The 12,749-nt window shown below is 31.6% G+C and overlaps 2 protein-coding genes and 1 non-coding gene across 4 annotated transcripts; 1 reads left to right on the forward strand and 2 right to left on the reverse strand.

Annotated features, from left to right (window-relative positions):
* Nucleotides 1-6,195: 6,195 nt before the first annotated feature.
* Nucleotides 6,196-6,922, reverse strand: LOC114174108 (chaperone protein DnaJ). The gene has a single exon (XM_028058868.1). The coding sequence runs from the start codon at nucleotides 6,724-6,726 to the stop codon at nucleotides 6,433-6,435; it is 294 nt and encodes a 97-aa protein (XP_027914669.1). The 5' UTR covers nucleotides 6,727-6,922; the 3' UTR covers nucleotides 6,196-6,432.
* A 2,248-nt stretch (nucleotides 6,923-9,170) lies between these two features.
* Nucleotides 9,171-9,251, forward strand: TRNAL-AAG. Its single transcript has one exon. It is a non-coding gene; the product is annotated as a tRNA-Leu (tRNA).
* A 664-nt stretch (nucleotides 9,252-9,915) lies between these two features.
* LOC114176762 (alpha-ketoglutarate-dependent dioxygenase alkB) lies at nucleotides 9,916-12,667 on the reverse strand. 2 transcript variants are annotated; one of them, XM_028061915.1, is made up of 7 exons: nucleotides 12,518-12,667; nucleotides 12,276-12,427; nucleotides 11,803-12,149; nucleotides 11,059-11,197; nucleotides 10,706-10,772; nucleotides 10,500-10,621; nucleotides 9,916-10,192 (listed from the first exon to the last, which is right to left on the reverse strand). In XM_028061915.1, the coding sequence occupies exons 1-7, from the start codon at nucleotides 12,625-12,627 to the stop codon at nucleotides 10,053-10,055; spliced, it is 1,077 nt and encodes a 358-aa protein (XP_027917716.1). In that variant the 5' UTR covers nucleotides 12,628-12,667; the 3' UTR covers nucleotides 9,916-10,052. The 2 variants fall into 2 exon arrangements, with proteins under 2 accessions (XP_027917716.1, XP_027917725.1); XM_028061924.1 differs by having other exon boundaries at nucleotides 9,951-10,241.
* Between the last annotated feature and the right edge of the window lie 82 nt (nucleotides 12,668-12,749).

A 12,749-nucleotide genomic window follows, 5' to 3' on the forward strand; every position in this document is an offset into this window, starting at 1 on the left:
TTTATATAGTACTCTACTTTATCATTTTTAACTAATGTAGAACTTAGACTCATACTTGAATTTCTAACATAAATTATACCAAAAATCTAAATGGGACTTAACCAACAAAGTTTTATACATATTATACTCGTAGCATTTATAAAAGCAAATATACGAGTTTTAAAAATGATCAAAGACGAAAAATACTTACAATACAATAAATCTAAAAGATACGATAAATAATTTAATTTTGATCTTGAATGTAATTACGAGTCTTGACTTCAAACATGATTTGATTGGAAGCACTGGGGTGTGCTTGATGAGGAAGTAATTATAATAAGATCACTTCAGTTTGAGTTCTCTTTTGTTGGACCCAAAATCTTGTGGAAAGGGGTTGTAATGGTGCTAATAATTGAAAACCCTTGCTCTTCTGGATCTCAATAATTGATAGGTTAAAAAGCTGTCGGATTGTTCTTTTTTACCTCGATGCCGTGCTAGAATTTAGGATCACAAACCTGTGCAAGATTATGCAAAGATCCTCTTTCTCCTGTTTCACTTTTTAGTTTCAGAGTATATATAGAACAGTTGAAGCATAGAAAAGTAATTAAGATGCTTGAATAAATTCTAGTATTTTGATTCTGTACGAGAAATAATCTGAATTTATCAAAAAAAAGACATTTTAATCTGATGTTGTAAATTTTGTTCCAAGAAACTCTGATTAAGACCAACTAATGCTACTAAGAACTGTGCCCACATCCAACAACATGCGAACATGGTGTATGACAGTTAGGATATGACAGAGGCAACGAGACTGGTGTAATTCTGTCCACAAAAAGATGTTGTAAAATCTTAATCTTACATTCTCGCATTGCACCCACAAATCACAAATTTGTTTCATTATTAGCATTAGAATTGTCCAGAAGGATGCATCTTTAGTTGCTTCAAATCTTGAGAAGCAAAATTACCCCTACCGGCATGTGAGAATGTGGTATGAACACGAACTGAGGAACAGAATGATAATTTTTGTGATGGACCAAACCAAACCAAATCGAACCAAAGGAAACGAAACCACCGAGAAGCCGACAAAATAATATGAGGTTTTAAGAGCATAATTCAGTAGTTTGAGATATTATTCACATAACTGAGACAGAGGTTGAGGTTGTGTTGTTGTTTCTCACACAGAAGTGAATGATTCAAAAAGACTAGAAACTTGGCTTGTTGACTCCGCAACCAAGAAAGAAAACATAAGCAATTGAGATACCCCACACACATGTATGAATTAATGGTTAGAGGTAAAGTGTGTGTGAAGTGAAGGAGTTTCTTAGATTCATTCGAATTTGGAAGAGACATAATAAGAAGATTGGTTGAAGGTCAAAACATAATTTCTTTTTAGGCATAATAAGAATGGTAATAGAAGCACATGGTTGCATGAGAAAAGAATGAGCATGATGTTCTCTTTATAAAGATTGTTGGTAACTAAATCCTATCTATTATTATTATTACTATGATGAAGGAGATGATGGTGTTGGTAGACCTCAAACACTAACTCATTGGTAACCAACATTTGCTACCATAAAACAACTTGTTTCCACCAACCTAGCTATCCCGGTCGGTGTTTTATAATTTACCAATGTCTTTTCTGGGTAAAAAATTAAAATTAATAAAAAATTATAAATTTTTTTTTAGATTTATTTGATGTTTTGTATGTATTTTAAGATTGTATTTGAATTGTTTATAATATTGGATACATTTTTACTTTAATGTTAAGTCAAATACTATTATGAATTGCGCTTAAAATATCAAATAAACTTAACAAAATTTGATTAAAATGACTAAAATTTACATATTTTGAAAGATAAATGGTTAAATTAATTCAAAATTTTGAAATAGACTAATTTCAAAATTTAATGAAAATTAAATAATCAAAAACGTATTTAAACTTTTTTTTTATTCTCTTTTTAACTCAGTTGTTATATTCTTTACTTGATTTCACTGTAACAACATCACCGGCTCAGTCGACAGTGGAATAATGTGAACATAAAATCGATTTTTCAACTAAAGTTTGTTAGATTTTTTATGTGAGAAAAATTTCTCCTTAGGATTGTTTCAGACAATAATTATTACAGTCAAAAGTTTGTTAGCTAACATTAGTTGAAAAGTCAACCATAAAACTTTGAAAAACTAATTCTAATAAATGTTAGTAAAAATATATATGATTAACATAAGCTAAAAACAGCCTCGATCCATGCCAAATAAGAACACATTTTATCGACGTTACTTGAAAAAAACGTACCACACTTTGTTAAATATTATTTAATTTTAAAATAATTTTATATTTAGTGATAATTAAAATACTTAATTCAAATAAAAACAATATTAAAATTCAATAAATTTTAATTACATTATTGAAGCCCAGTATTTAAAATTTTAAATGATTTAAAAAAAATCAAATCAAATTTAACTTTTATATCCCATTTAGAAGGAGAGCAAGTATTATGGGTACAAGTTACAACCTTTTTTATTTGTTTTCGTTGATATGTTCTTAAAACATGCAAAAAATAAATAAAAAATGAACACAGCCTTTTATGTAGAAATGAAAAGAAATATGATAAAAATAATATAATTAATTATTTCAGAAATATTCAAATAATATCTTTATATATTTGCATTTGATTATGTTGTTACATGTACATATTTCATGATATAATTGTGCTATACATACATAATTTTTTTTTTAATTCTGAATGGTAGTAGAACACAAATTTTACCTATTTCCTTTATAATTTAATAGATTTGAATTATTGTTTTTTCTTTCAAATTCCTCCATTGGATGTTTAACTTACTTTACTACCTAACCAACTCATGTCTTAGCTTTGAAATTGGAAAAAAAAAAAAAAAATCAGCAACAAAACCTTCCTTCTATCAATTGATTGCAAAGTAACCAAGTTTTCTGATTAGGAAAGTTAATGATAGTTAAACATGTTTCAAGTTATAAGAAGCAATTCGGGTAATCCGAAAAATGAAGAATATAGGGATTTGAGGGTTGAATGGGACAGAAGAGAAAGAGGGTGTGGGCCTTGTGTTTTATCTTTATCCACTTTATAATGTTGAAAATGGAAGCTATGATTTTGCCTCAGACATGAAGATAAGAATGAGATTGTGGCACATCTTTACCACATTCCCTACCATTCCAATATCATTCTCATGCCAACTATTTTCTTAATTTCTTCATTAAGAACAATACTTACAAAAACAAATATTTCAGACACTGGCTTAGATTTAATTCTACTTTTTACTTCTTCCTTGTCTTTACGTAATTTATCAATAAAGATGGGCCTTTTCTGCAATTGTAGGGTCTACTTCGTTTTTTTAGGTACCAAATGAGTGGGCCATATTGGGCTCTGCGATTTGGATTCAATAAAAATAAAGATGTGAAAAAGGTGAATCATTAGGAATTTTAGGTAACATGAAAAATTCAAGGAAAAAACGTTTATTCTCCATTTTGAATATTTTACATTTTTTTTACTCACATCACAACCAAAACTTCTTTTTTAATCTACACAAAATCCCTCACCAACTTGGGCTAATTCTTCCTACACTCCCATAGTTCCCCCTACATCTCCATTAGGTGTGAAAAATATCAAAAGTATCCTCCATATATTAACTTATTAAAAAATACATTTCGTATTTTGCAATTTAATTTTTTTATTTTGTACTTTAAATTGTACAATCTAATTTTTTTTTTTTTGGATTTTAAACTATACATTGTGGAAAGTCTCCAAATTACAGATCCAAATTACATTGTGGAAAGGATAAATTTTGATTGTTGTACCATGGTTATTTTGTGGGCTTATAAGTAGTAAGGCCCAATACTGTGTTTGCAGTGCATGAAACAATGTAATGTGTGGGCAGGATTCAAAATCGACCGAATATAAAATTTGAATAAAAGAAAACCATAAAATGCGCTAATTTTAACATTTCCCGTTTATTTGAAGAATTTATCTTTCTTTGTTGAAAAATATTATGCCAAATAATTAGTTTATCTATTTAACTTATGAGAATTTAAATCTATTTGTTTCTTCTTATTGCCTTATCCTTGAATTTCTGTAAAGAAGCTTATTTAAACAAAAACTATTAAATTGGGGCTGTATTCAATTTCTTAAAAAAAAAAATGAACGGAATCAACTTAGTTATATATGTGCTGATCAGTACTTTTGTTCATTGGAATAAAATGAAAAAAACAGAGAACAAGTCCAACTTATACCTCAAACAGAGAAAGTCAACGAGTGGAACAATTACTTCTCTAACACAAAAAGAATAAAACTGTTATATTTATGCTTAACCACACTAAATTTTAAAAATGAACCAAACTGTTATATTGCTTGAATTTTCAATCGTTGAAGTTTCAATTGGATTACAACCTGTAAGATTGTGAAATAGACTAAAATAATAAAGAAACTACCAATAGTTGGTTATTTTGAATAATTTAAGTAATTAAAAATAAATTTAGAGTCCATTGTAAATTACAGATCTTGATTCAATGAATTGTTTTTTTTTTCTTCATAATTTCTGAAATGGTTTGTTATTCATTGCTCCACATATAATAATATACTCGTTGTGCATCTCCACCTATCCTTCTGGCGGCACCGTTTTGCTGCAAATTCAGTCTACATAGACTCCACAATAATCAAATACTCATCGTGCGAAAATGAATAATTTAAGGAAAAAGAATATAAGTCAAGAAAAATAAAGAACAATGTGAACACCTTCATTGTTTTTAAGTATTGCATTATGCAAAAGCAGGCATTAGTAATATCATTAACAGAAGTCAACTGGGGAGAATATGGAGAAGAATGGTCCTGAAGAGGAATTAAAACACACATCAAACGTGCACGATCGACATGGTGAACACTGTTCACACGTTTTAATAATAAATACACACGTTGGGTAAATTCTAGGTCAAAGTGACTCGTGCCAAATTCATACGATGAACACATATTTTTATGTGGGGTTAGAGGGAGTGAAATTTGTGGTGTTTTGAAACCTCTTTTTAAAATATTTAGCATGGTGGCTCAACTAAGAAGGGTGGTTCTGCAGTGAGATTTGAAGGTCTTACCGGTGTGCAGCAGTTGAAGATGACCAAGACCAATTGCTTTGACCACGTGATTCTGTATTGTTATGTCAGCCACCATCATTTAATTGGACCAAATCAAAGCATCAGCAGATATCTCAGTTTAGCATAATGATCATGTTTCAAAACTTCTTTTTTCCCTTCATTTTCAATTCTTCCGGAAGAATATAGTCCAAACAGGAAACAGTACATGCTGTGATAAGTGGCATTGATTAACTATTTGTGAAATAAGATAGCACTAAGATATAACATAACATAATCATAGATCTTTTTCCTTTGACTGTTCCACCACTTATGGAGTGAGATTTAGCACCCCACCAGAAAACAAAAACAAACATTAAACTCTTGACCTGATTAATTAGTTGCTCCGTCCAAGCTTGGAAGCCAGCTAATATAACAAAGACGCACTAAGCAACTAAACAATTCAAAAACCCAATGTGTCTTCCATCTAATGTAATGACAGAGAAAGTACCCTAGTCTCATCACCAGAAACAAGCACAATGGTCAACAGCAACATGAAATAAAAATCAGAAATTCTCATCATCTTCTAACATCTCACTGATGAGTTCTTGAACTAACTTTTCTCCTAAGAGTTAACGACTAATCAAAGTCATGCACAATTCTTGTGATCGAATCTAGAAATAAAAAAAAAAATGGTGGTTTGGCATTGTTTAATTTAAAATCTACGACACAAAATGAATGGCAAACCCCTGAAACGGTCCAAGTTGATCGGGTCAAGCATAGTGATAGATAATTCCAAAGCCATTTTTGCGTCGAACGTATTCAAATTCACCCAATCAATTGTGCTCGTCAACAATCGTGAAGCAAACACTGCGAGTGACACCCAACAATTCAAATGCAATGATTCACGAAACCAGATTTTTTAAGTGAAAACAAAAACCCTAAAAGCTTATAAGGTTCTCAAAAGCCTTTACTTTAACCTGTAATAATAACAACAATAGTTCATCAGATCTCAAGATTCTTCGAAATTCATTCACATTACAAGCACGTGCTCAAATTCAACAAGATGGTGGAGAAGCAACATGATAATGAATACACAGCACAATTCTTGAATTCAGCAAGAGTTAGAGCAAAAACGAAGAGAAGAATCTGAGAATTACAGGGATACTAATAATCTGAGCTCTGTGTTGATTACAAGTGTCAACGTGCACTTTATATTACATGGTAGTTGTGAGCAAATAATAACAGTAATAGGTACACAACAATTGATTGAGATGAAATAAAATTGAAAAAGGTATACATATATATATAATATTATATTAAAATGTTATTATACTAACGCTAAAAGCAGAGGTGGGGGATTAAGAGGGGCGGCTGGGAGGGCGAATCGCGATTTTGGCCGGCAAGGGTCGACCGGTGCCGGAGCCGCCGCAACTGCTGCAGGCCATGCGACCCGACCCGGAACACGTGGAGCATCCGACGTCGCCGTCGGACCAACGCGAACAGAGGCATGTGACTCGACCGGTTCCGTTGCAGGTGGGGCAGCGAGTGAATGGGCCGGCCATGGGCTTCTGGTCCATGACCGACTTGACGATGACCGCTCCGGCGAGCACGCTCAGACCGGTGGCTAGTTGGCTGAGCACCACCGGACCCATGGGTTTTGGCGGAGAGATATGAAGAGAGAGAAATTGAAGAGAAAGATTTTGTGATGGGTGTGTGGAGTGAGGAATAAGGGGTGAAGAGAGAAAAAAAACGTAAATAAATAAAGAAAGTGGTTGTGGAATTGTACACGTTGACGACACTGGTTTTGGTGGCTGGAAGAAGCTTTGGTTTTTGGAGTGTAGTGAAGATGTTTTTCTCTTTCGTTTCGGTTTCTCTTCCCGAACCGCAACTCCCACACATGTTTTCAACTGTTTTTTCACAATAATACATAAATACCATTCTTAATTAATTACATTTTTCAGTTTATGTGTAATTTTAACCCCTGTTCAGGCTCTCTTTTTTTCGTTCATTACGTTGTTTTTTATTTTATTTTATCTCATTAATATTTTAACTTTAGTATTTTCAGTTTTTTTTTGTGGTTTATTAAGTTTTTTTTATTAGTATTTTAATTCTAGTATTGTAGAAGGTCAATACGGTTTACATTTTAGTATATAAATTATTAATTCGGGTTGATAGTGAAATTTAAATTGTAATTTAAAATGCCGGGCTAAAATGAAATTTCTGTTTGCTTTCGTTAATTCGATATATTTTATCTCTCTAGTTTAAATTACAATTTAAATTTAAATGATGTGAATAAGAGAAAAGAGGAGAAAGAAAGTGAGAAATAAAGTTTAAAATGTTGGCTAAAATGAAAATTATCTTCTTTGTTTTTCCTAATTTGAACAAATTTGTCTATCGAGTTTGAATCACAATTTAAATTTAAATGATGGGAAATAAAGGAAAGATAACGAGGAAAATAGAAAGTAAAAGTATTTAGTGACAAGAAAACCATGACATTAAAAAACAAAAATTTGATCTTGGTGTAACAAAAGAGTAATATTGAACTAAAAGTGAGAAAAATATTGGAGATAATTTATTGAGGCCAAATTTTTCGGAGTTTGAGAACCATCACCACCATCAGAGTGCACATCACTGTGAGTCTGTTGCTAATGTATGAATCTGGATAATTGAGTTTATACTCATTTATTTATCTGTGCATATGTATGTTGGTGTGCTTTACTTGTGAATATAATTGCTTTTGAACTTTAATGTTTAATCTTGTTTATATTATCTTATCCTTTTACTTGTTTTATGTATTTGTTTTGTGTTATCTCTTTTGCAATGAATACTTAATTGTGTGAGCAATAAGAAATACAGATAAAAATACTTCTATTATGATCAGTAGTGAGTCCACTGAATAAAATGACAAGATATATATACAGAATGTGTTTTGTTAAAGAGTCATAAAATTCTTAATTCTTCTTCAAATAATATACATATATATATATATATATATATAAATATTTACTTAGAGATGACTGTATAAATATTTATATATATATTTGTTTTTATTATTTACTTTGTATTATCAATATATAATATTGTGTTTAGTAATTTATGACTATTAAATAAATGTAACAATCATATTTTTATAGAATTACTGAAGATTTAAATTTTAGTATAATTGAAATAACTGGATAAAAACTCTTTTTAAATATAGCAAAATTAGTTGGCATGAGTGCGATCTATCATATACCGGTATTTTATTAAAAAGGTTCTAGAATATGCAAGTTTAATAATAATAAAAAAAGTTCTGTTTATAAACTGTTTATCTAGTATAAATTGTATGATAGTAATAATGGAGATTTTGTTATGAATACGTTAGAACATATTTATTTACTGAGTTAAATTATTGTAATTATTTGAAAATATCAATACCTTTAATTTTTAAGATTAAATCAATATTGTAAATTACGCTTTCAGTTGGTATTTGAATGAAGGAGGTCACTTGAAACCCTTGACTGAGATTTTTTCAACTAGGCATAATATTGAGATATTCAACAACACGGAAGAAGAAAAGAACAAAATAATGGATAAAATCTGGGACCATTTTCTTCGTGTCACAAAGGATAAATTATTAAATTCATGTTCAATTGTTTTATGCATTGCTTATCCAAAATTCTAATTAGCACAACACATATTCACCATGTGATAGAAGCTGACTCTTTTATTTATTTTTCTAATATTGTGACCAATGGTGGCTATTATTCTAGCTATTTATCACCAATTATTTTTCCAAAATATATAAAATATACAGTGATTTTTTAAGGCCATGGGTTTGATTTTAATTTCGGTATTCATTTGTTGTAAAAGGTAAAAACACTTTGCAGAAACTTATGATTTATCATGCATAAGTGGTAATTGGATTATTGGTGATATTTGGTAAACAAAATGTTTAAAATTTTAATAACAGTGATTTCACACTCCTGTTTTCCAATGCTAGTTAACATAAAAAGGGGAAGCCTCTAAGGAAAGTTGCTTCCATTAAAATTTACTTGACGGGACATAGAAACTAAAATACTTATATTATAACACAAATAAAATAATAAAACGAAAAGTTGAGATGGCCGAGTTGGTCTAAGGCGCCAGATTAAGGTTCTGGTCCGAAAGGGCGTGGGTTCAAATCCTACTCTCAACAAATTACGATTTTTTTATTATTCAAAATCAAAATTCTTTCTTTTTACACGTTTTTTTTTTTCTTTTCATTTTTTGGTTACGAATTACTATGTTTCCCTTTAGTTATTAAAGGGATTAATTAGTTATTGTACGCTCCCATTGTAGTATTCTTTAATTATGTTTACTTCAAAATTAATATTCCTAGCCATCTTTTGCGTTTGGTACATTTCAAATTCAATCCCAGCCTAATAGTTTCAATGATTAAAAATGGATTTAGGCATGCCAGACCTAACTCCAAGCAAACATGAGTATCCAGAACCAAAAAACGTGTATAGAAAACATAAAGTTTCTTAAGAAGCAATATAAAATATCTTTTACTTAAACGTGTACTTGCATGTTGAATTCTTTAAAATCACATTCAAAAGAAATTAATATACTTTTAAATAAAATTTCACATATTAATTTACGTTAAAAAAACTTATTGTAAATCCAATAAAGTAAAACAACTTCTGATAACTTCTGTGTTGAATAAAAAAAAATTATAATAGTCATCCTAAGATAGTAGGCTGAAGCATCAAGAATACCAAACACGTTAAAAAGTTAGTATTTATCATTTAAGTGTTACCTTAACACCCAAGTCCCTAGACTAAAAAATATGAGGAAATAAATAACTCAAGGGAAAGAACTTGAGCAAAGGATAAGACTCACTGGTCGTATAAAATTGAAACGAAGCAATAATCTCTTACATTATAACTAATAAATAATAATTTGTTTCATGAACTGATACAACAAATTTTCACTTTGAAAGAAAAGGAAAGACTACTCAAAAAACTTGTCTGATATTAATGTTGATTCTAGAAGTTTGGATGTATTTTAAGAAACAAAGATCATCTTCATGCGATAGCTGTGTCTCGAGATGCCCTATTTCAGCATTTTCTTCATCTGTGAAGATTCGAGGAACCCCTGCGACATTGATGAAACCAATTCCTAGTAGTTAGGAAAAATCTTGAAACTGCACAAGTCAGCATAATAACTTAATTATAAATTACACATGTTTATTGCCAGCGATAATCTTTATTCAAGAGAAACCAATCACTTAATTTCAAAATTTCGAATGATCATATGAACCACTTTGATTGAGTACGTGTTTTGTTTAACTTTAAATACACATTATGATGCACATTCAACATGGACGAGTCTCTCATAAACTCAATGTCAATTCAAACACACCCTTAATATTTCACCAACTAAGTTCATAGGAGATGGTTACCATGAAAGCATTCCCTTGCATCTCCAGCCATGAGAACCACATCGCCACTTCGAAGGAACATTGCCAGAGGAGTATCCTCTCTGGATTTTCCTCCCAAAAGAAATATAGCCTTGCAACCCAGACTAACCAAGGGGGACAGCAAACGAATTAGGATCCAAATACAAGTTAACAAAAAAACAGAACATCAAAAGAAAGTACAATAATACCTTAAACTAACTATAGGCTTGCTCCAATCTGCTTCCATGTCATCAAGGTGACCACCCAGCGTGTCCCCTGGAATAATTCCAAAAAAAAAATAAAAAATGAGAGGCTATATATAAAACAAATATGAAGCAGACAGTTCTAAAAAATTGTTAAAGATGTCTTTTTTTTTTCCTTCTCATGAACTGGAAAACATCTGGCTTATGCAAGAAAACGACGATTTCTCGCTGACCAATGGTGTGAAGGATATTTTTTGCTGGCAGTAGCCATAGTATCAGAGCAAACTAAAAGGTGTAGAAAAGGGCACGTGGAACTATTACACGTCTGAATTCATAATATATATGTCCTTGAAGCATACCTAAACCAAAGTAATTCACAATTGCAGCTTCAGGTCTGAATTCAACACCAGCAGGTAAAGCAGACTTGGCCAATTGTTTGGCAAGTTCACACAGTGGTTCAGGGATTTTGTTATGTGGGAGAGACATATCGTAATTCCGCTGCACACAAACGTAGTAATAAGTAAGTTCAATGAATATCAATAGGTATGCCTCTTCTAGGAAAGTGAAACTAAATTATAACTCAAAGATTTACTGGTGCACAAGTAGGCTATGCAACTATAATAACTTTAGCAAAAAAGGTTTAGTCTGAAATCTTTATAACAGGCTAGCAAAACTTAAGGTACATGTCAAACAACCTTATAATAACAATCTTTATAACAATTTTTATAAGCAACCTTATAAAAAAGGTTTAGTCTGAAATCTTTATAACAAGGTACACAGAAACTAATTGATTGAGACGAAACAAGTCCTCCAGTGATATTCAGGCACGGTGTGGAACATGTGGGCTAGTTCTTAAAGCAATTGTCCAATATCTCATTCACACAACTACAAAAATCGTTCATCTCAAGCTAAAAACAGATGTATGCAAAGCAGTAGATCATGTGTAAGCAATAACCAGCTGCAAGGTCTCCAAAGCAAGAAAAAAAAGTCTGATAACATACTTCGATAAGAACAAAATACACCCACAACTAAATTTTAATTATTTTGGAGAGAAGCAGTATTGATTCACTGAAAAATATTTAAAATGGTGAATCAAAACTTACTTTGGACCAATCAAACTGCAGGCCCAGGGTGCTCCATCGCAACTTCCGAAGCAACGCAGAAGCAGAAACGGATTTGCACTTTCGCAACGACGCTTCCTTTTGGGTAGCAAATTTCCATTCCTTACAATCTCCATTATCTATATCAGCACCAGTTTCTGATGAAGGAATTGGTGAGTTGTCTTCGACCAAAACTTTCCCTTCCTTAGCAGCACCAAAAACATCCTGAATTGGACCATAAATGGCATTGTGATTTGTTCTGTTAGGGGGCTGCGGAAAATCAGTCAAACTTTCCTTTATCAAACTACATTGTTTCTCTATGGTTAATGCCCCAGGAATAAAATAAAAGCCTGCAAATTAATCATCAGATAGTGTTGCTGAGTTCTTTAGTTACTCATAATACATGAACTAGCTAGCTACAAATGCACGGGTAAATCCGTTAAACGACGAATAATAATAAAAGAAAAAGAAAATACCTGGGCGATTTTGCAAAGAGAAAACCGGAGAGGTGAAGTTGTCGTGAAGAACGATAACACCGGGAGGAAGCGCACCGTTTCGAAGATAGCATTCTAGAATGGCTCTGAAGTCAAGAACCTCCGTTAAATCCACTGGTTTAGGTTGTTTTTTCCTGTTGAAAAGAAAAATGAATTGCAATTACAATTTGATGACATAAAACTGAAACAAACTACGATCAACGGAAAAAAAAAAAATTGAATACTTTTTGTTCTTGGAAGAGGCATTGTTGTCGTAGTAGAGCTTGTATTTCTTCTCTGCTCTTCTGAAAGCGGTTCGCTCAGAATCATCGCGGTTATTCTCGGACCCGTACATCGGAAGAGGGAAAACTCGTAAGAGGGGTAGGGTTTTTGATTTTTTTAACTCAAGAAAATAATTAAATTATTAAAAGGAAAAAGACAATAAGATCCTGGAATGAACACTTGTGGCAGGGGCAT

This window comes from Vigna unguiculata, chromosome 1 (genome assembly GCF_004118075.2).
Source record: "Vigna unguiculata cultivar IT97K-499-35 chromosome 1, ASM411807v1, whole genome shotgun sequence".
Classification (NCBI taxonomy): domain Eukaryota; kingdom Viridiplantae; phylum Streptophyta; class Magnoliopsida; order Fabales; family Fabaceae; genus Vigna; species Vigna unguiculata.